The following is a 22,717-nucleotide window of genomic DNA, read 5'->3' as shown; positions in this document are numbered from 1 at the left end:
TTCCAACAACCAAACTGACGAATTTGAAGAATTGCCTTTCCTTCCCTCATTACACCAATTAAGCAACAGGGGCGCATTAAATGTAAGCAGTTGTAAGCCATTAATGACAGTAGACTTCTCCAAAGAAATGTGCTTATTAGTTCAGATACTTGTCAAATCACTCACAGTGGTTCGTTAAGTCCTCCTTTGAAACAACAGGCGTCCGAAATGCACGTGCCGGTAACCGCAACGACATGCACATTATTACACGTTGACGGAGCCAGCAAGAACGTTGATGGATCACGCGTGAAGGGATGGATGAATGGATATGTGAATAAATATATGCAGATGGTGTGCATATTCCACAACTGTGGATACGACTAGTTAATTAGTTAGTAAATTAGTAAATAGTGATCTTAAATGGTAGGAGCAACTTATTTATTTACATATGGTAACAAGACTTTCGTGCACGAGACTGCACTTCTTCAAGTTATAACTAGACTTCTTACAAAAATAACCTGAAGAAGTGCAGTCTCGTGCACAAAAGTCTTGTTACCATGTGTAAATAAACAAGTTGCCCCTACCGTTTAATGTCACTCTTTGATTTACTCACCAACGGCAACTTGACAGCGCCTATTTTTCTGCCTTCGTAAATTAGTAAAATAAGATAAACCTCGGAGCTTTAAGCAACCCCCCATGGCTGCTACCTGCTCCATTTGAAAAGCTGTATTGCTATTGCAAACTCTGAGTCAAACTTCTGAATCGCAGCAGGATCTCTATTCTACACTCTGAAATTCTGAACACCCTTTTTGGTGCAAATGCTGTGTAATTCGGGTGTAAATCGTTTCGCACACCACTGATACACATTTCTAGGGACGAAAGTTTGTATGGAGTGTGTCAGGTGTGTGTATCTGTATCTGCTGGTATGAAACGGGTGTAATTGAGCAAAATCTTTAGCGTTCTCGTGGAATATGAATATCGAATAAGCCAGAGTCCTAATTTCGCTAATAGTCCAGACGCTCGCAAGACAAGCAATGTGTATAGTATCTGTTTTCTTTTAGAAAGGAAATAAGCACGGTGTGATGGGTACACACAGCATTCCAGCTTCCGGCGGAGTTGTCCTGCAGTACGTAGGCAAGAGTTGCATTCTGTCTATAAGGGCTTGCCTTTATAGACAGGTTCCTTACTTGATGACAATACATACTACTACCTTTCTAAATGAGCCTTTGATTCATTATCCCATCTATATGATGTTTCAAACCTATCACAAATTTGAGAGCTTATATTTTTACCAAAACATATATCAATTTACCAGACCGTATGACGACTCTTCTAGACGGAAAGTACCTGGGAATATGATCAGACTCCAAGTGGGCGTCTCTTCTACGTAAAGACCGAAATGTGTTGAGCAACTGAAATTTTTTCTGGCTGCTTTTCAGTTCTGTTTCGAAGCATACCCCTACGCACGACTGAGTCAACATTGCTGCATGTCCACACACATGCCAGATGCGTCCCGTTAATTGCAGCCCATAGTAGCCGTGCAGCTCGGTGCAGGGACCGTCGTGCTCGCAAATCCGACCTATGGGTCTGTGTTCGGTTCATCGATTAATCTGGGTTTAGCATGTAGATCGATACCTGCCTTCATCTGGACAACATCTTATCATGTCCCCCAACATCTTCGAACACCTTTGTTTTAGAGGCGGCGGTGTTCACCTCTCAGGCTGCGCAATGCTTTGTTCACATTCAAGATGTGCTGACGAAGAGCTCGGACTTCCCAGAGTTACAGCGTTCTCATTCTGCAACACCGTGTGGGACTATGCACGTATTATACGTTCGTTCTATATATACATCACCATCTACTATCGTCATTCTCCTCCTAGATATCTGGACCTCAGGGCAGAGCCTGGTGCAAGGGTGGGAGTTCCTACCTCAAAGACTTTTGATCACCTTTTTGCAGGGCATGCTCAAACGGCGTACTTCATGACTGTTTGTGGCGGGACAAAACACAGCATACTAAAACATCTCTGTATCACAAAACAAGTGTGCCCTTTCATCGAAAATTCGATATTGGAAAAATTCCAGCTTCCTGTGCAAGTCACAGCCAACGCCCGAGGTTTCATGAATGTCCATGGCTCTTGCCATCACCGGCTCCTAAATATGTCAGCCAGTGTAGCACTACGTTAGCCGCAATATCCATGCAATAGCCATCTCACTCCTGGTGCATGGGAAACACACTGCTTGGAATAGATACAATAGTAACCAGCGTCACTGCTTTGAGTAGACATCGTTAACAGAACATTTCTATACCACCGAGAGAATTCAGCCATTCAGAGGGTCCGGGGTATTCCCAAAATTACACAGTTTATTTCGCTAAAGTTGGGAGTTCGACAACCCTCCGTTATCGATCGAATTCGTTGTTCTACTGGAACGTTGGCCTTTCTTGACAAGCTCCATTGACACATATCTGTAAAGATGATCAGGTATGTTGATGCACCAATGTGGGATATCTAGTAAGACATGTAACCAGGGTGCCCTTCCATCAAGTCAGAATTTTTGCGAAGGGAACTACAAGCTGACATGCATAACTGCTAACATATTTTTGTTGTGCATTATTAATCTAGCATTGGAACCATCCTGAATAGGAACATAGTTATTTGGCGGCCCATGGAAGACGATGAATAGGTGCCTCTGCTGCCACGCGCTACGGCGCTCTGGAACGACAGTTCTACCGGCACCGTCCTAGCGTGAGGCCACGACCATCTGCCCGCTGGGACATTCCATCATCGCCGGTCAGGACCCGTGTAGAGGACTCGTGTAGGTGCGTCATCGTCCTCTAGAGTTATTTGCAAAAAAAAAGAGAGACAGACGCCAGGAATTTCAGGCAAATCGCACTACACCTGCTCAACTGTTAGTCGATAATCGTCACAAAGGTGTCGTTTGCTAACAGTCAAATTTTGATTAGTTTTATACTCCAATAAGCTCCCCGTGGGGAAACAAACAAAAAAGCTGCCGAAACTTATGATCAGTTTTTAAAAATACTACGGTATTAAAACCTCTGAATTCATTCAGTACTTGTAGAGACAGGTTACGGAGTGAAACAGAATTAGAGTTTCAGTACGTCACACGCCACGGCCGCCGACTGCGTGCCCCTCTCCGACACCACTCATATTTTCATTATTCAAACTTAAAAGTGCATTTTAAAATCTGGATTTTAAAATGCCCGGACGGAAAATTCTCCGTAGTGCCGGTAGAATGTAGAACCATCTAGAACTGGGTAACCGGCGCAGTGGCGTGCGGCAGCAGAGGCAGCTCGTCGCCGTCCACAGTTTGCCACACGTTTCTAATAATTAGGAATAGATTTCCACGTAAGGTGAGTCAGCCTATTTGTGTGCCGCCTCTAATACCTAGCTCCCTCTGGGGAAATTCATCGTAATCTCCCAGAATCGATGTTTGTCCAACGGATATTCGAACATATTGTTGAATGCAGCAATAAACAACACTGGGAAGACATGAAGTTGACAGCACGGCTGCTTCTTCCCTGTGTTGTCTATTGCTGCATTCAACAATATGTCAAGATACCAACTACCCCAACTTCGTACACTTGTGCGATATTCGAACAAACACCAATTCTGGGCGTCTACAAACAACGTAGCCGGAAAGAGAAACTAGACGCGTTTCGTATCTTCTACAGGGTGCGTTTGCTCTCCCTCCATGGCCCTTACAGCGTGCGAGATTGCTTTTATGCAATTTGTATGTCTCAAACTTGCCATGTGTCCCAACCAGAGCGCGAATTGATACGCCGTCTTCCGCGAGGGGCGCTAAATATGCGGTGCCGTGCGGTGAGCTTTCATCGCACCTTAAAGAACCCTCATATAAGCAAAAGGAATCCACAGACACACGGCTGTGGCATCGCTCATGATCTCAGTTGTCTCGCGACGTAAACCCCCAATTATTATTATTATCATTAGAGCACGAATTGGTACGTGTATATTTTGATGAATATAGCAGGAGTAGGCAAGCTAGCTGGTGTTGGCTTGACGTTAACACTGCCTTGAGTTTTAGGGATAACACAAAACGAGAGTCTGTCGTGAGTGTGTCGTGTGTTATTCTTGTTCTGTGTTTCCCCTCAAACTCAAGGCAATGCTCACGTCATTTCAAGTTCGGCAAGTCAAGTTCGGCGTCGTAGTGTGCGTCTCCCTCTACCCTTGTGCTGTTCTTGCGCCGCAAAATTTTCCATTCCATACACTGCCAATAATGAGGATGATGCCCAGTAGGCGAACGTATTGCTTCGATCTATTGCAGTAAAGATACACATAAAAGAACACACCAGTAAAAGAGAGAGAGAGTAATTAATTGTAGACACTCACTCCATTTTTCCTTCCGTTGCAGCCATAACCGTCGAGGGCTGTAATACCTCGCATCGTGAACATATTCCTTCTCCATTTCGGAGTGTCCCCGTAGCAACAAAGCACCTCACACGTTCCTGGACTTGGGTACAGGCTTATGGCCCAGTTTGCTTGCTGCGTTATGGAAAATAAAGCCACACAGCCACGTTGTCATGCAGGTGATAAAATAATCAGTAACAGTTCAAGAAGTTGTTCTGAATCTCAGTTTATAACTGTCTCGTCATTTTATTAATTTAACACCTTTACCCTTCGCTCAGATTTTCCACTGTTGAAGCTGCCAATAAAGGGTAAAATTATCGAGTTCATGAAAAGACGGGAAAAACAAAAGTCTGGCACACTGGTGACTGGTGACTGACTGAACAGTGCGTTCCACCGTGCAAAGATGACACGCTAGTGAAACGAACTCAGTGTACGGCGTTACGTAACGGCTACCCAAGCTGGTAGAACGACACTACTTCTACCATTCCGGGCCAATAGACGATTTTAAAAAGATGCGCGCGCCATCAAGCGCGTGGCGCAAAACAGCATGGGAACTTTGAGAGACACTGCTCTGTCGTCTGCTTCGGTTATGGTTTACCCGACTGAGGTTGTTACTGCGCACACCGGTAACGTTGTTGTTCTTCCTGCACCTCCGCCTCTGGCTGTCTCGTAATGCTTCAAGGCGCTCGAAGTTCCCATGAGCTCTTGCGTGACACAGGTGGCGCTTGGTTTCCTGAAAAGTTCTATTCACGCGCGTCTTCTCCTCCGCGACAGCGTGTCTTTCCCGTGCTCCTCTCTCCCACGTTTGGTCTAAGCAAAAAAGGTAGTTTTCCTACACAGGCTTTTAGAAGTACGGGTTCTACTCTGTAGCTTGTTTCTACTCTGCAGTCATGCTCAAAAAGGTAAAACTCGTTTGAGTAGAAATGTGGTCGCAATGCATCGCTACAGAGATGTGTAGAAAATTCTAACCTTTTTATTTCTTGGAGTGTAGACTTACCGAGCATTGCGCAATATTGGGTTCTCCCTTATATCTGTGAGCACAGTACTTGTCTGGGTTATGTAGATCAGCAGGAAGTTTATTTGTTGCAATTGTGTGGGATCTGAATTTCGTTTTCAAGCACTGTTTTTTAGGTGCTTCCCTGTAATGAACAACATAATGATTAACTATATTCTTAAACATCGGTCTGGTTCCAATAGCTAAACACAATAATTCTTGACTCCGTTAATGGTAAGTGGTCCTGCGGTGGAGGCGGATAGCCTCTACTCATAGCCACCTCATAGCACCTCATTAACTTCAACTTCACCTCACCGCACCTCATAGGCCCTCATTCAATTTCAACTTCACCTCACTTCACCTCACAGCCCTTCATTAAAACTCATGCCATTCCCCATGACGTGCAGGTGAATGAGGTCGGCGAAGGCCATCATGAATGAATTCGCCTATGGAGGCACGCAGTCTTTCTTTTCTTTCTTTCTTTTTTTTTTTTCATAAGGAAACGTACACAAACACAGCCGCGCTCGTTCCCTTTCGACTCGCCCACCGGGGTGTAACAAGGAGGAGAGGGTCGACCGATACGTCATAATTTCAGCGCGGTCAGTCGAGGTCAGCGCCAGTCTTTTTCTCTTTCTGCGTGAGGGCTTTCTTCCTTTGTAGTCTGTAAGCCTGTTCCCTCGGGGGTGGGGGAATTAAGAATTGAAAGGGTGACCGTGGGCATGGACGATTTCATTGTCCCGGGGCAGTTTCCCTGTGGGCAATGCTTCTTCAGAGCCCTGAACAGCTGACTAGCAGACAATACTCTGAACCAATCTTCGAGCGCGGACGCTAGAGCGTCAGTGCAGGGCAGTGTTGTATACGTAACGCCGTTACAGTAATCGATATTTTTTTCGGTGTCGGAGTGCGAACCGCGATACTTTTTTAAATCGGTAGCGGAAAAGTATTTCCGTTACAAATTTATGGTAACGCCATCTCCGTATCGTTACTGATACCGATACTTTTTTAGTCCCCCACCCGACCATATTTCTTACTCTTCTTCATTGTCACTGGTCCGCCTAGCGCTCGACAAGAAGCCCTTGGCACGCCTATATGCTCCGCAACGAGAATTATACCAAACGTATGTTCACTTTTTGTCTTCGAACCTGGAGTAAATAAGCACGCTGCGCTCAACAAAAGAGTTGAGGTCAACGAACAGAGGTGAAGTCCTTCACAGTGCACTCTGGATTCCACTGCTAAGGTGCCGTGTCGCACTGAGTCACGCTTACATATACTATGGTATTGTTAACTTTGGAAATGTTTCCTTGGTCATTGGACTCCACTGTGTGTGTGGGCCTGACACTATCTTAATCGTCATATTGACCTCTGTCAGCTGCCGCAGAGACCACGGCCTGCTAGGATGGCAGAAGACGACTTTGAGAACCAGATATTGATAACAGTCAAGCAATGTGTCCGAGCTACATAATAAATATGCTGTTTTTTACTGCAAAACTGTCTTCTCCCAATTTGCGATTACTATACAAATGGGGTGTTCACGTTGCATCCGCACCGTATTTTCAGCAAAATGTCGGGCAAGCTGTCCCGTTACTTTTTTGTTTGTTTGTTTTTGTACCAGTACCGGTGCTCCGTTACTTTAAAAAAGGAGTATCAATATCGGTATTTCCATACTTTTTACTCAAGTAATGAGCGTCGGTATCGCGATCCTTACTGCGGTAACGAGTACAACACTGGTGCGTGGTCACAGGGTGGTACTGCGCTCCACCACCGTTATGCATGGTAGCTTTTTTGCGGCGTACTTTAAATTCAATTTCTGCGATAATTATGACTCTGTGGGATGCATTACTTCTCATGGTGCTTTTTACTGGCCTACTTAACAGTTTTATAAAAAGAAAGAAAAAACAGAGTGTTAAGAATGACTTCTATGCTACTTTAAAGAAGAATAGAGAAAGATATGCAACGCTTACGATAGCGCAGCTCTCACGTCTTTTAATGCGCAAGACGACATCTGGTAGTTCTGCTTTTGTTCTATATCTCCCGTGAGCATCCCAGAGGTGTACAGACAACCCGCTCTCTCCCTGTAGTCGTAGTTGGCGCCCAAACTGTAAACAAGATTGTCACGTGCTGTTTTACGAAGTTCTGCATCAAGCATAACAGATCACGGCCCATACCTGGGTAATAATGTCATTACTGAAATGAAATTACGGTAATAAATTACGTTTTCTTGTAATTTGTAACGTAATGCATTACTTTTCACATTATGGAATTTGTAATGCAATTTAATTACGTTTGGGCAGTAATTTTAATGACATTACTCATTACTTTTTGCAAAAGGATCAAGTGTGAGTTCTGTGTTGGTACTTGGCAGAAAGAGACTTGCCGACTGGCGAAATAAACGGAATATCCAAGTTGAACAGTGACGCAAACTATGTTTGCGTCACTGTTGAACTAGTTGAACGCAAACTATGAACAGTGACGGACGCAATCGGCACAGAATAAAATATATCTTGTTTTTATACAACGCAGTGTTCTCTGGCAATGAATTTCCACATCCTCAATATCGTTAGGATTAAACTCGCAGCAATGACTTTGTAATGTCATCACTTTTTCGTAGTAATTGTAACGTAATTTCATTACATTTCAATTGCAATAATGAGTAATGTAATTTAATTAAATTCTAACTGGAGTAATGAGTAATGTAATTTAATTACATTTTAGAAGTAATTTACCCAGGTATGTCACGGCCCTACACATATTGTATCCCTGAACAGCGTGAATTGTCACATTTTTGTTTTTGTACGTCTGCGTTGCCTAGGTGTGTGAATCTTGCAGAATTTGTTCTGTGGTAAGTCAAAATTCATTCGAAACAAATATCCTTCATTATCATATACCAGCAATTTGACGTAAATTTCCTATACAACTGTTGTTAGTGTTGATGTTTCATGCGCTAGATTACCTCTATAGTATATGACAGGCATTTGCTCTTGTAGCTTACAACTCCTCCTGCTTCAACTGATTTTTGTATGCTAGTTTTGAATTTGCGGTAATTTACATATAAGAGAGAATAGAAACTTCAGAGTACTTGTGGAGGCTTGTTTTATGAGCAATGTATATACTTACATACGTGCAAGCCTTCTGGCTGTGAACGCAATACCAGAAAAGTATCCGTCATCTTGCGTTACCACAATCTTATGTACAGTGCATATCCCTTTACGAACTGGGTTTGCTAGAAGCCGAGTACAAGAGAGCAAATTTGTTAACATAGCATCACACAGTGCACCTTTTGCGACCGAAGGAATCCACTAAATGCAGCCAATTAATTCGGCTTGAGCGAGCGCTTGCCCTACCGTGTAAGATGCGAGGCGTGGACAGTTGCTCATCGGCTCACTAATGAAACGCCGAAGCCGGACAATTGCTCACTTCATTATAAGATATACCTTAGAACCCACCCTTCCGTGTCCGTTTCCTCGGAAGGGTTCCCTTGCAGTTGTGGCTGCCACCGAATCCGGTCATTTTCTGCGACCTTTTGACGTATTCATAACCGTTCCAAAAGAAGAAGGGTAGAGTAGAAGTAGCTGCGTTTTGGAGCTTGGTGACGCCCGAGTTCGGGGTCTGCTGCTCCATTTCTTTAAGTTGAGGAGTATGTTCCTCTTCTTCGCTTGTATGTCCGCTGCGGGGAGGGGGTTAGCTGGATTAGGTAGCTTGTTGATTATTACATTTATAGATCGCAGGAGGATCGTCCTTTGCACTTTGGATCCATCTGCTGATTGTCAACATGCGGGGTTTCTTCTTCAGTGGACCTGTCCTAATATTTCTGCACGATTTGCGTTTCTTTGAGGAAGTCACACAGTACACTGAGTGCAATTTTTCGGTCTGAGCTTGTATTCCAATTGCCCATTATCTTGGCAAAGGTGAGAGGCGTGTGACTAAGCTTTCTTAGCTCTTTGTCTAATTGTGAAGAAGAAATGCTTTGGGCGCGTTAAGTAGAGGTTTCGGAGCGCATGGAGCGCGCGCTTCTTTTTACTGAACAGGGCATCTCCTTTGGCGGAGTGTCCCGCGCTGCTCCCCTCAAGTCGGAGTGCTCTCCACCCTCCTGACTGGTCAGACCCACCTGCACCTTCATTAACCTTTCAAAGGGGTGGTGACAGGTCATCCCATGCTATCCAAGGTAAACCTAAGAGACGGTTCTTTGCGACGACGTGAACCTGCATTGAAAGTTTCACAGTGAAGAGGGTCATAGAAGCGGAGAAAATGGATACCGCGAATACCGAAACCCAAACGGCTCTGACGTCACAGCCGTCGCCGCCGCCAATGAGGCAGCGCACGAGAAGTCACATGCTTACTGCTGTCTATGAAAATGGACGCAGCTCTGAGCTCTGTGACGTCGGCGCTTTGCTCGGGAGTGTGTTCGAGGGCTCATATCTCGCTAAGTACGGCACGTAGGATAATAATACTTTTCTTTTTTTTTCTTCTTTTTTTTTTTCAGTATTCTGACGTACAGTACCATGCCTCCATGATGTAGTGAACCACATCCATGAAAGTGGCTCCACACAGCCGGATCGAAAGACGGCTCTACCGGAAAAGAACATTCACTACACAGTTCTAGTAGCCCGTTTTTGCATCTCCGCACGGTACTCCTTATGGCGTTGGTATCATGGCGCATGCGCGACGCCGTCGGAGCTTGGTTGGCGTAACGCCGGTACGGATCTCCTCGAGGAATAGCATATCGTGTTATCGAAGACGTCAAGCGGGTTGCGGGGTTCCGCGACGAGAAGAAGTAGAGGCCAACTAGGCGAGAAGCAAGGTGGCGGTGCGGACACCCGTAGCATTTTTATGCTGCTCAAGGTGATTGCGAGTAACCCTTTCGTGGATGAAACGAAACTGATTGCAATAAAAGAACTCCTCGGCAGCGTATAGCATCAAAAGGCACGCAGGAGCACGACGACGTTGATTAGGTGTACAGTCTTATTCCAGGGTGCAATAAAACGTCAACAGCGTCAGACCACCCAGACAACCCAGAGAATTTCGACTTCCCGTAAATCACACCGTAAGCCAACGAAAATAAGCTTTCTCACCGGACATCATTGCTGAAGTATACATGATATGCATTCAAGCTAACAAAAAATCTTCACTACGCATATGTGAAACAATAAAACATGATAATCGTCATTTGTATACCGTGTACGTACGCGTTTGTATGAGAACTGTACAGAAACGGATTGAAACGATCGAGCTTCAAGAAACAAGCTCCTTTCACTTCGATCTTGAAAGGTGAGTTGTGCATTCATTTCTAGGAACTGAATATATTTAGAAATAATTGCCCCGCTATATACGTCACGAAACATGACAAATAACATGACGAAACATGACAAATAAACAAATAGACAACAACGGTTGGTGAGCATTTTCTGCCTTGAGCTTTTGCGGGAGACAGCAAATGCCCGGTGAGCAATTGCCCAGTGAGCATGGCCGATGAGCAATTGTCTGGGATCCGTAAGATGCAATACGGTGCTCACCATGTACAGGTATATATTTTCGGTTCTTGTTGTCGTGACCTATTCGACGAAATAGTACTGTATTCCTAAAAATAACGGACATTCCTTTTCATGACTCCATGTTAGGGTATACACACTAAAAGCTTGCCTAAAAGGACATAAGCAACATGAGTATCACTTGTGACAGCAACACCCCCCTGCCTACAAAAGGACGGTACCCCAGTAAGGGAGAGAGACAACATACAAAAAATTCTCAAGCACAGCACAGCATTTGTGTTATATTTGAGAATTTTCTGTGCGTTGTATCTCTCCTTGACTCGGGTAACGTCCTTTTGTAGTCATGCATGCACGAGCTTGTCAAAGCCCGACGACTCCTTTCGGCACCCCCGTGTTCTACTAAAAAATGGTAGTTGTGTGCGAACTCCGGTTCATGAAGTGAAGGAGCTGTTACTTCTGTATTTTTTGATAATTTTCTGTACCCCAGCTGTTTTCTTCTGTTTGCTTGAAAGCATTAGGGAATAGCAAGCCCACACCGTGGCTAACCTTTCCCTTTCCTTCTTACTTTGCATTAAACATATCCCCCCCCCCCGGTTCATGAAGTATGGAGAGAAATGAGAATTAAGGTACGAGCACCAAAGGGACTGATACTGCACCAGCGAAGTGGAAATCAGCTTTAATGCCAGGTGTCTCCAGTCATAGATTTCTGGGTGTTACGCAAGCTTGCATGGGGGGAATGATGGACTATGCTATTCGCCATTCCTTCAACATGTTTCTGAACCTGGATGAGGCCGCTATCAACGCTTCCGCCTTGAACTGCACAAGAGTACACGTAGTCCGGGCGATATGGCCTTCCAGTCCTCCGCAGAATTGCAACATACTCGTTGGATACTCATTCGGAGTCATTTCGCCCGTTGGCTTGCGGTCCCAAAGAATTGCCCGGGCACGGCAAGAGCATGCGTAAGCCAGAGAACTTCCCACTACGTGAAAGCGACAGCCCTTTCTTACGTGAAAGGGACAGTTCGGCACTACCCCGTTGCCAATCGTCGCCACCCATTCCTCAAGGGAATTCGATGCGGCCCGACTTTTACCGAGTGGGGCAGCCACTCTTCCAAAAATTTGTAACTATAGTAACGAATTTAACTACAAAAATGCGTTACTCGTTACTGCAAGTTATCATTCCTTTACTTTTTTTGCATCCGCTCTCCTTTCGCTTCAGTATGAACGACTTCCTGAAAGGGGTGCACCATCCATACGCCTCTCACATTGTGTTCTGACCTGGACGTTGAGCCAGTGGGTTCTCGTAGCCACGTCACTGACCACATAGAGGCTTCTGGAAAAACCGCGTCGTGGTCTTCCTGACTCGGCTACGGCTGTGTCAGGAGGACATTCTATGTACTTGTAAAAGCCACGAAACTTCGATGACGCGCGGCTTGAGGCCTCAGCTCGATTCCCTAACCCCGGAATGCTTGCAGCAGATGTGAACAGATGGAAAGAGGACAGCAGGAAGGAGTGGAGGACGGGGGGGTTGTACGCGTCCCGGGTCGACTTCAAGGGGAACTGTGCACACATTCGTCTGGAAAGTCTTCGGAAAATCCAGGAGAAACCTCAAACAGCACAGCTGGTGGCAAGATTCGCACCCACTACCTCCAAGTCATCAGCACCACCTTGGCTACGGCCAAGGTCACTCCAACTATTGAATTTATCCACCAGCTTGCCTGCACTCATGCTGAATAACTGCAGACAGTATGGTCTGCGCGGCACCTCAAGGACCTCGGAAGACGCCTAGGTTCCGGCGAGCCTCGATTAAGAACCACTGGGGTGGAATTTCGCCTGACACACCCCAAACATCATCCTTATTATTTTAACAGTATTGTTATAACACCTTATTTTCATGTGTTGTTTTTGGTGGATGCAGTTGTCGCCTCGGGGACGCGGATGGTCATTGTTTGCCCGTAGAATGACTCACCCTGAGAAAAGGACGATGACATGGCTATTATTGTAGGGTTGACCCGCCTTCTTGAAATATTCAGTCAGTTGCTTCCTCGTGGGATCGTCTGCGAGCTGACCATTAGACGTGATATTGATGTGTTTTGGCCAGTGGTCGTAAGGGTATCGGTTGCCAAGAAGACGTCTAATTTGCTTCAAGTTATCGATAAAGAGAAAAAGTAAATAGCGTCATGTAAGAGAGAGGACTAAGCATTACACACACACACACACACACACACATATATAGGATGTTTCCTGAAGGTCCCCCAGCTGAATAATTCGTAAGCAGGTAGAGCTGCCGAAATCTTTTTGCTAAAGATCCTTGACGAAGAACTGAGCACTGAGCGGCTCATTTGCATACGCTCGTTAATTAAATAAAAATAACTTTTTAAGTTTCACTTCGGACGCGCTCGGAACCTCTATTTTAGGTATCGCGACCTTCAGCGAAACACATTCCAGGGGAAAACCCGCTTGAACACACTTTCGATTACAAATTTCTTGCGCGGAGTAGTGCAACAATGCGTTCTTTGGCTCAACTATCCGACACTAGATTACGTGTTCATCCGCTCGGTTCGCACACGGCAGTGCCGGAAAATAAGGAACAACCACGAGTGAACTTTTGCCAACCTGTGTTATACATATGTTATGTGATATATATTATGCTTCGATATATTTTCAAAGGTACCGTTGTGATTCCAGAACTCAGTGATCATGACTGTGTGTCCACAGACATTTCAATGCCGTGTATGCCTTTTAATTCACAAAAATCCAGAAAGGTATATCTGTATGGTGAAGTTGACTTTAGTGAAAGTAACCTCGAAAACTTACCAGTGTTTGCAATCGAGGAATGTAGAAACTTTGTCAAGGGCGGTCAACACTGGTAATAAAAAGTTTAAAACACTGAAACTACTGCTGTTTATTAAACAGTTGTTTCGGTGCTTTTAATTTTTTTTCTTCTATCCATCCCCATCACCATCACCATCAACTTTTTATTACCAGTGTTTGCCGAGAAATATTGACTTGTGGTAGGACGTCAAAAATTAAATGATGGAATCTATTAATAAGCATACCGTATAAAATGACCAACCCTAAAAAGAGGTAAGAGCATGCAATAAGTTGCACTGCATTAAAAAATTATATAATTTTTCGTGCAGCAAACGAGTGTATTATCTTCATTTAGTCTTCTTTTTCCTATTCGACAGCACCGGTTAGAGCCGGCCACCATCTGCAGATAGTTTATGTGCAAGCTAAAAACCAGGCCTAGTTCAGTCTGCCATTATACCACAATATAATTCCTGAAGAGAAAGATGGAGCTCCAGGGCTACAGATATCCCGGATGAAAATACCCGTGCGAGGTGGAGGCATGCCGACACAACACACAGTAAAGAACAATCATTTGTATATAACAGTACGTCCTGTCCTTGTCCTTTACAGTCTACAGGAAAATTGTGGTCATCTATCTATTGCTATTAGTTTTCCTTTTCGGCAGTCCAATTCATACAACTGCACATAGTACATTACTGTTATATCACTGACGTTTTTTTACGCATCCCCTATTACGTTTGTGCCCACGTCAGTCCTATTTCAGGTGAATCGCAGTAAGAAGTTATTTCCTGCACTTACCGGCGCGGTTTCTACTGAGACAACTTCGAACTTAACCTTCGGGCTCGACAACTGTTGAAAGACCAAGTTGATCTGAAAGGTACATGGAGAGGGAAGACCTTCTATCTTATTGTAAGCACACAGGTGGTTACAGCATCGACTATATGTTACGGCGCCCTGATATATCACGTGTGGCAGGAAACTCTTTCAGAATGGTGATAGTTTTCAGCAACACTATCACTCACAGTGATATCTATCATCTTTTACAGATGCCCCAGATGACGCAGAGATTTCTGTCCCAAAAAGGTCTTCAAATCATTGGCCTGTGGCGTCCGCACGCGTGCTGCCCCAGACGTCATTGTGGGTATCAAAATCTCCGCAGAGCACGAAAGGTGTAGGTGGGCCCACTATAAGTGATCCAAGCTCAGACACTTTGTTGCTGCCTGATGGTGGCATGTATAGGGAGACGGTGACGAGGTGAAGCGAACCCACACGAACCGAGCAGCAGGCGTATAGTCCCCGATCCCATATATCCGCGGATCACGTTGAATCACCGAGAGGTTGCCGCGGGCAATGGCCACGAGGCTCAGAGACGAAGGAAAGGTAATCTGTGAGACCAAAGTCGGCCCTAATGCCGCATTCTGAAATGCTCAGTACCGGGAATTTATGTCGCCCCCCACGAAGTCCCGCGAAGTTAGACAATTTCGATGGCAAGCTGCGCGAATTGAATTTGAATGGTTGTTGGATCGTGGACTACTGTGGTGGGAGGCGTTCCACCAAAGCAAGTAACCTCATTATATTTCTGCAGAAGGCAGGCCTTGCTCAACAACCCATCTAATACTCTGCTCTCCCCGACGATCTCGTGCACCCTCACCGCATCTCCATCCTTCATCCTTCATCCTCCTCCATCCTCCATCCGTCCGCCCTCTCTCTCTGTTTTGTGTTCTGTTTCTTTCTTTTGGCTAAAGTCGTGACGACGCCCGCTTCTGTGTGGCCAACAACGGCCAGCCTATCCTGCCATTACCGCCCCCCCCCCACACACACACACACACGCGAGGCGTCCATTATTAATTGCGGGGATAAGGAGAGATGAGTCGAAGGCAAGCACACCCTGGACCGCAGGTAGGTCTGCTGCCGTTAGGAGGTGCTGGACAATGGCGACGAAGAGCATTGTGGGAATTGTGCCAGATACGGTGTCCTGTCCCTCAGACAGAAGGGGTGGCTGTACCACACTCTTTAAAATGAACTTCACCGCATAGCACGTACGCTCCTAGTCAACCATCATCTCGAATGATACCGTTATCTGCCCTGATTCGCTGAAAACGAAAGGCGTACGCCTTTTTTGTGACACAGATAACGATATCATTTCAGATGATGGTTGGTTAGGAGCGTGCTATGCGGTGAAGGTCATTTTTAAGAGTGTACGGTAGCTGCAGCGGGCCGGGTGTCCGTCATCCGCTGGCCTGGGGTGAAGGGCTCGCGGCTACTGTGGTGCCACTTGCTTGACAACTGAGGCAAAAGACCGCGATGAGCCGTGATGAGCTTGTGCAGGTGTCGCAGAACAGGCAGCCAGGCACGAAAAATGGGAAATGCGCAGTATGGGGGACATGGCCATCAGTCTAAAAACAGAACATCACCGCATAGCACGCTCTACGCCAACCATTGCCATGAATGACAGGGTTATCGCTTCTGATTCGAGGAGAGAGGGGGACGTACGCCTTTTTGTGTAAATTATCATGTATCCAAAGTAACACAAAATGGCGTTCGCCCCCACTCTCCCTTCGAATCAGAAGCGATAATCCAACACTCTTAAAAATGAACTTCACCGCATAGCACGCTCTTAGCTAACCATAATCTCGAATGATATCGTTATCTGCCCTGATTTGTTGAAAACTGGAGGCGTACGCCTTTTTTGTGACAATTATGAACAACATAAGTGACACAAAAAAGGCGTACGCCTCCAGTTTTCAACAAATCAGGGCAGATAACGATATCATTCGAGATGATGGTTAGCTAAGAGCGTGCTATGAGGTGAAGTTCATTTTCAAGAGTGTATCATTCGTGGCAATTGTTGGCGCACAGCGCGCTATGCGGTGAAGTTCTGTTTTTAGAGTGATGAGTCGGACAGTCATTCGTGAGAGAACTACAGGGTGTCTGCTGTAACGTGTCCCTGAATTATATTTTTTTTAATCTAGACGTTGTACAAGGAAGCCGCTTGCTGCATTGGTCTTTACGGCACTTTTGTCACCAGGAAGAGCTAATTTTGTCAATTTTCAACTGCAATAAATTGAATTTTTAAAATTGATCTCGCTAATTTGCCAAGCGTTGTGAGCGCATCATCTGACGTGATGTGCCATCGCCATACCAAACCAAGAGCTTTTCCAAATGCCCATGTGAACGTTAACATCTGCATTACAATTTTTATGATTACTTGTGTCTCAAAGTTCCGACAAAAAGACTAATTCCTACACTCTCAAAAATGAACTTCACCGCGTAGCACGCTCCTGGCCAACCATCATCCCGAGTGATATCGTTATCTGCCCCGATTTGTTGAAAACGGGAGGCGTACGCCTTTTTGTGACACTTATGCTGCTCATAATTGTCACAGAAAAGGCGTACGCCTCCCGTTTTCAACAAATCGGAGCAGATAACGATATCATTTGAGATTATAGTTGGCTAGGAGCGTGCTATGCGGTGAAGTTTATTTTTAAGAGTGTAGAGACAGTACACTTCCAATGGAGCTGTTGTTCCCTTGCAACACTCACATGTAAGTACACCGGGACTATCGGAGGAGAAACTGAAACATTGTATTGCTTTCAGACTACTAATCCACGTTCCAAAACACCTGCTACGTCACTCTACTTAAGCAACTAATCCCTGCTTTGCCTTCTTAGATTCTAAAATGCCACCATTGTTCGCTCGGCTCCCGCCGTACGTAAACGAACTCCGACGACGGAAACTTTTTGCATACTTCTCTGAGTTGAATTATACAGTATGACCTCCAAACAAAATTAATTTCGTCTTCATGAAACTTGTCAATTTGTGAAACAGATGAACGTAATTCGACCGACACCGCATTCACTACACTCGCTTTGCTCGGGAGACCTCCATTCGTCCGCCATCTTGGACGATCGGGGCGTCACCTGTAGTTCATTGGCGTCGCGAATAGGGCAAGCGAGGGAACCATGGAGGTGGCGCATAATCTATGGCTGTAGTTCCACTTTCGGACGACGGATGCAAAAAACGCAACATTTCCCTATCGACCATAGATTACGTTTTTCCTTATGTATTTCGAGCGAATATTCCTAGTGGCTCTCGGTTCGATATGTAGACTCACCGCATTGAAGAATGTACCAAAATATTCGTCTAGGTTTCGTCCTTGAAGCAGATTCGTCATTGACTTATCACAGAGGACAAAAACTCCCAGAGTGAGACCTGCAAATGCACATAGAGTCATTGTTACAGTCATTTACAGACTGCTGCTGTGAGGATTCTAGGGCGATCGGAATGGCGCGAGCTGGCAATCTCTGTGACACCGTGACCCCCAAAACTGTCGTTACAGGTGGGCACACACACCGTCCTCGTCGTCAGTTTGATTGAAAAAAAAAAAAAAACGTCCTCGGTGGCTCAGTCGGTAGCGCGTTCGCCTTCTGGTCCAGAGATCGCGGGTTCGAACCCGGCCGAGGACGCCAGAAACTTGGTGGCAGAGTACAAGTCGCACGTCACGTGGCCCCACAGAGTGTACTCCAACCAAAAATACAAACTGGTTTAAAGGTACTGTAAAGCAGTAGACAAGCATTATATGCCGGTGATATGACTAGAGACTTTGTTGCTTCTAAATAACATATGCGGAACCATACGACCGACAACGCGCTATAAATATTTTTAATTTGCCATGAAAGATGCGGCGTAGTGGAGCGGTGCGACGCCTGGTGTCAAACAACCCCCTGTACAGCGGGCAACACTGAAAATTGGTATTACACACTATGACATCAGAACTTCGTTATTTTAGTAACCATATTATTGGTTTTCCTGTTTACCTATGCATTCTGAAACCCCTGTTAACAGTTTAACCTGTTAACCCCTGTTTTTGCGAATTAACCCAGTGCTGGCCGCTGTTCGATGGGGGCTCTCCCTACTTCTCTGCTGCGCCTGCGCGCTCCTTTTGTTCGCGGCCTCTTTCGAACGAACAAACTCTCTCTGTGAACAAACAAGTCCCGACGCTGTCTGGCTTCTTGAACGTCTGACACATTTTTTTCAACGGCTCAGCATTTCATTTCAGTTCGCTTATCCGTTTATCCTCAGATGTGGATCGTTGTGTGGATTGCAGGGGCGGATTTTATGGTGGATTGTGGTGGATTCTTATGTCGGGCCCAGTGTTATACGCATGCAATGTGGTTGCCGCCGTATGTGTCAGAAGTACGGATTCATTTCGAATACCTAGTACAGTGTTGCCCGTAATCTTTAATTGTAATTTTCTAATGAACTGCACCGTCGATTGGAATGAAACTTGCACAGTTTTTGTCCTGGTGGCTTGGACTATCGAATAGCCACACTAAATGACATTTGATCGGTGCTGCTTTACAGTACCTTTAACGCATGCACTCTAACAGAACTTTAGCACGTAGCGCGCCAATCATTGCCGCGAACGATAGGGGTTATCGCTTTTGATTCGAGGAGAGAGGGAGGCGTACGCCTTTTTGTGGAAATTACCATATACCCAAATTGCCACAAAAAGGCGTACGCCCCCTTCTCTCCTGGGAAGGAGATAACCCTATCATTCGTGGCAAAGGTTGGTGCACAGCGAGCTATGTATTGAAGCTCTGTTTTTAGAGTGTGCTCCTATGAGATAAAACATTCGAGGAAATAATTGGTTCATCCATCACATCCAGTGTGCGAAAACACGGGCTGAAAGACCGGAAGCGCGGAGAGATCGGATTGGTGGGCGAGACAACGTATGATGCGACGGGTGACGCTACGTACACTGTTAAAACAGAACTTCACCACATAGCACGCTCCTAGCCAACCAACATTCCGAATAATATCATTCTGTGTCCTGATTTGTTCAAAATCGGGGGGAGGCGCTATTTGGGACAAGATAATCTGTCCCGGATAGGCGCCTCCTCCCATTTTCAACAAATCAATACACTTTTACTGTTTCAATACTGTTTTAACAGTGTAGGCACGACCGGATTGGTCAACAGACAGCGTATGATGAACCACATTGTATTTTTAGATATTAGCTGCGATGTAAAAAGTAGATGGCGAAAAACTCCGAATTCTCGAGACATGATAAACTCTTAAAAGCGCCCTCCGAACATGTCAAAAAGAAAGAAAAAAAAAGGAGCGAAGTCCGAAAACCAGGAAACCTGGCAGCAATCAACTAGTTACAATTACACCAATAAAACATAAGTTCACCGCATAGCACGCTCCTAGACAACCATAATCTCGAATGACATCGTTATCTCGCATGATTTGTTGAATTGGGGCATTGACTGTCTCTTCAATATAACATGTTTGTCATTTGTGATGGATTCTTGTCAATATGCTTGCAAAAGGAAAAAAAAAAAGAAACGGACATGTGTTGTCCTTTTGGAAGTGTATTTAGTCGATGTATACGAAGTGTATTACACATGTGCGATAGCATCCCACTAACGTCGTCAGCCAAAGAAGGGAGCCAGATGATGCCAAATAAACGATTCTGAAAACGAGAGGCGTACGCCGTTTTTGTGACACTGATGCAGTGCATAATTGCCACGAAAAAGGCGTACGCCCCAAGTTTAGAACGATGTCATTCGAGATGATGGTTGCCTAGGAGCGTGTAATGCGGTGATGTGCCGTTTTAAGAGACCGGGAGGTACCCGTGTCCGAATCCCGGTGCCACCTGTGCTGTCTGCGTTTTTTTTTTCCTGGGTTGTCCTCAGAAGCTTTAAGATATATGTCGGCACAGTTCCTTTAGAAGTCGGCCCAGGACGCACATTCCCCAGGGCGTCAGCCGTGACGCTGACCACCTCTGTGAGACCGACAACGGCGAGTCCTTTCACCATCACCACCACCATCATCACCACCGCCGTTTTAAGAGTGCAGGGAAACTGTTTTCGCAATATTGCGTAATACTCACGATCGTTGCCGTTCACCTCAGCAGACAGTATGCAGATGAGCAGCACTAAACTCGCGAAGATGCCAAGCGCTTTCATATCTTCGCCGTCTGCTTCAGCAGTATAAATTAATCTGCGGAAAACTCTTCACGACCTTTTATGCTGCTCAGGTGCTCCATAGCAATGGTGGATTACAGGCTCGATGATGCCCAAATATCACTGCCGTGCACTTGTGTGACTGGAGAGACTATTATGTGGCCACTGATCAAGCAAATTGTCGATGCGAATTGTTCGTTCAAACTCGCCTGTCGAAAATGAGTGAGGCATGGTGTTATTGAATCATATAAGCAATTGAAATGTTTGCAATCGTCGAAAACGTACGAGCTGAGAAAATGCCAAATGGCAGATATATTTCAATTAGAGAAAACTGATATGGTCTGAGGCTGGAACAACATATAAAGGACAAACACATACAAAGCCTCAAATTGCCTAAGAAATGAACGATGAAAGATGAAAGTCACTGAAAAGGTTAGCCAGCTGTAGGTCTAACAGTCCTAGTCTAGTCTAGTCTACACCTGTGTCTTGGTCTTGTCATCTTGTCTGGTCTAGTCTAGAGTCCTACAGCTGGCTAACCTCTTCAGTGACTTTCATCTTTCATCTTTCAATTGCTCGTATTGATCGGTACCTTGAGGGTTGTATTGTGGGCGCCGAATAGGGCATCTCGTCAAATCTCGTTTGATTTCTGGGAATTTAATTAACTCCTACCTGTCCAGGGAAACTTGAGACGTAAAGGTCGCTGAGACGTAAAGGTCAAACTCAGCTGAGTTTGAGACCGTGTTTGTGTTTGTCTGTTTTTGTCCCTACCTCGTCTCGGGTTTTCAAGTCATGGATCGTCACCACCAGCTCACTTGCTACCTAACTTTCCTTTTGTAAGAAGTGTGTAGTTACAGCAGCCGAATCTGAGGGTGTATCTGTAGCAGACTGTATATTGCTCAAATATGGCACCAGTTTGGAAATGCCATATTGGGACAATATTGGTACGCAATGCATTAAATTTTCACGTTATGCATTTATTTTGGCTGATATGCATAATGCACTTACTATGGATACAAAGCTGCACGTTACACTATTGTTTGAGGGTGTTGATTTACACCAAAAAAATTGAATCAGAGTATCATTCAATTGCACCCCAGATGGTATTGGATTAGCACCTCTCCTGGAAAGTGCACTTCGATCTTAGGGTGAGGTTTTGCAACGAAAAAATAATCAGTTGAGGTATCATCCAATTACACTAAAATGGTGAGTTCTTGGAAATACGTTTATGCTGTTGGGGCGTGCTTTCATGGTGGTTTGGTTCGAAAAAACGTTGGTGGTGTACTCATTATATACTCACTGCTTTCTTATACTACTTACTTATACTACTACGATAAAACGTAGTGAGAAAATGAAACGTCATTCGACGACTTCTGCTAATCCACCAGCTCTCGTACCTATGGCTCTCCTGGCCGGGACGTCTTCAGGCGATCCTATAGCAAGGAATTAACTTCCTCTGTCCGGCGTAACAATTCGAGCATCTCCATTAACAAAGACGACTCGATGCCCTTGGATGTCCTTGTCTCGTTGAGACTTTGCACGCGCAGGGGTTTCAGGCACAGGGTAAATGGGATATACACTCTTAAAAATGATCTTCACCGCATAGCACGCTCCTAGCCAACCATCATCTCGAATGATATCGTTATCTGCCCTGATTTGTTGAAAATAGGGGGCGTACGCCTTTTTTGTGACACTTATGCTGTTCATAATTGTCACAAAAAAGGCGTACGGCCCCCGTTTTCAATAAATCAGGGCTGATAACGATATCATTCGAGATGATGGTTGGCTAGGAGCGTGCTATGCGGTGAAGTTCATTTTTAAGAGTGTATTTCGCAGAGCGCTTTATGCCCTTTCTAACAATGCACTCTAAGAAAAGACGGTGCGAACAGGTGGTAACTTGCATAGTTACCACCCAGGATAACATAGCGTCTGATAAATGGTGTAAAAGGGTGGTAAAAAACAATTATCATTTGTCCCAATTTGTACAAAAAGGCGTACGGTCCCATCGCTCACCGAATCAGAAGCGGTAACCCATTCGTAGGTAGCAGATAGAACTTTGCAACCTTTTAGGCACAACATATGCGACAACTA

General features: G+C 45.1%; 1 protein-coding gene across 1 annotated transcript; it reads right to left on the bottom strand.

Annotated features, from left to right (window-relative positions):
• Positions 1-2,314: 2,314 nt before the first annotated feature.
• Positions 2,315-20,809, bottom strand: LOC135401566 (uncharacterized). The gene is made up of 10 exons (XM_064634036.1): positions 20,557-20,809; positions 17,773-17,870; positions 14,457-14,528; positions 12,814-12,986; positions 10,869-10,933; positions 8,473-8,578; positions 7,320-7,454; positions 5,362-5,503; positions 4,347-4,499; positions 2,315-2,443 (listed from the first exon to the last, which is right to left on the bottom strand). Exons 1-10 carry the CDS (start codon positions 20,630-20,632, stop codon positions 2,399-2,401), a joined length of 1,065 nt encoding a protein of 354 aa, XP_064490106.1. The 5' UTR covers positions 20,633-20,809; the 3' UTR covers positions 2,315-2,398.
• Positions 20,810-22,717: the final 1,908 nt, after the last annotated feature.

Source organism: Ornithodoros turicata, chromosome 7 (genome assembly GCF_037126465.1).
Source record: "Ornithodoros turicata isolate Travis chromosome 7, ASM3712646v1, whole genome shotgun sequence".
Lineage (NCBI taxonomy): Eukaryota > Metazoa > Arthropoda > Arachnida > Ixodida > Argasidae > Ornithodoros > Ornithodoros turicata.
The sequence above is the reverse complement of the archived record's forward strand: the minus strand, read 5'-3'. Positions and strand labels throughout refer to the sequence as shown.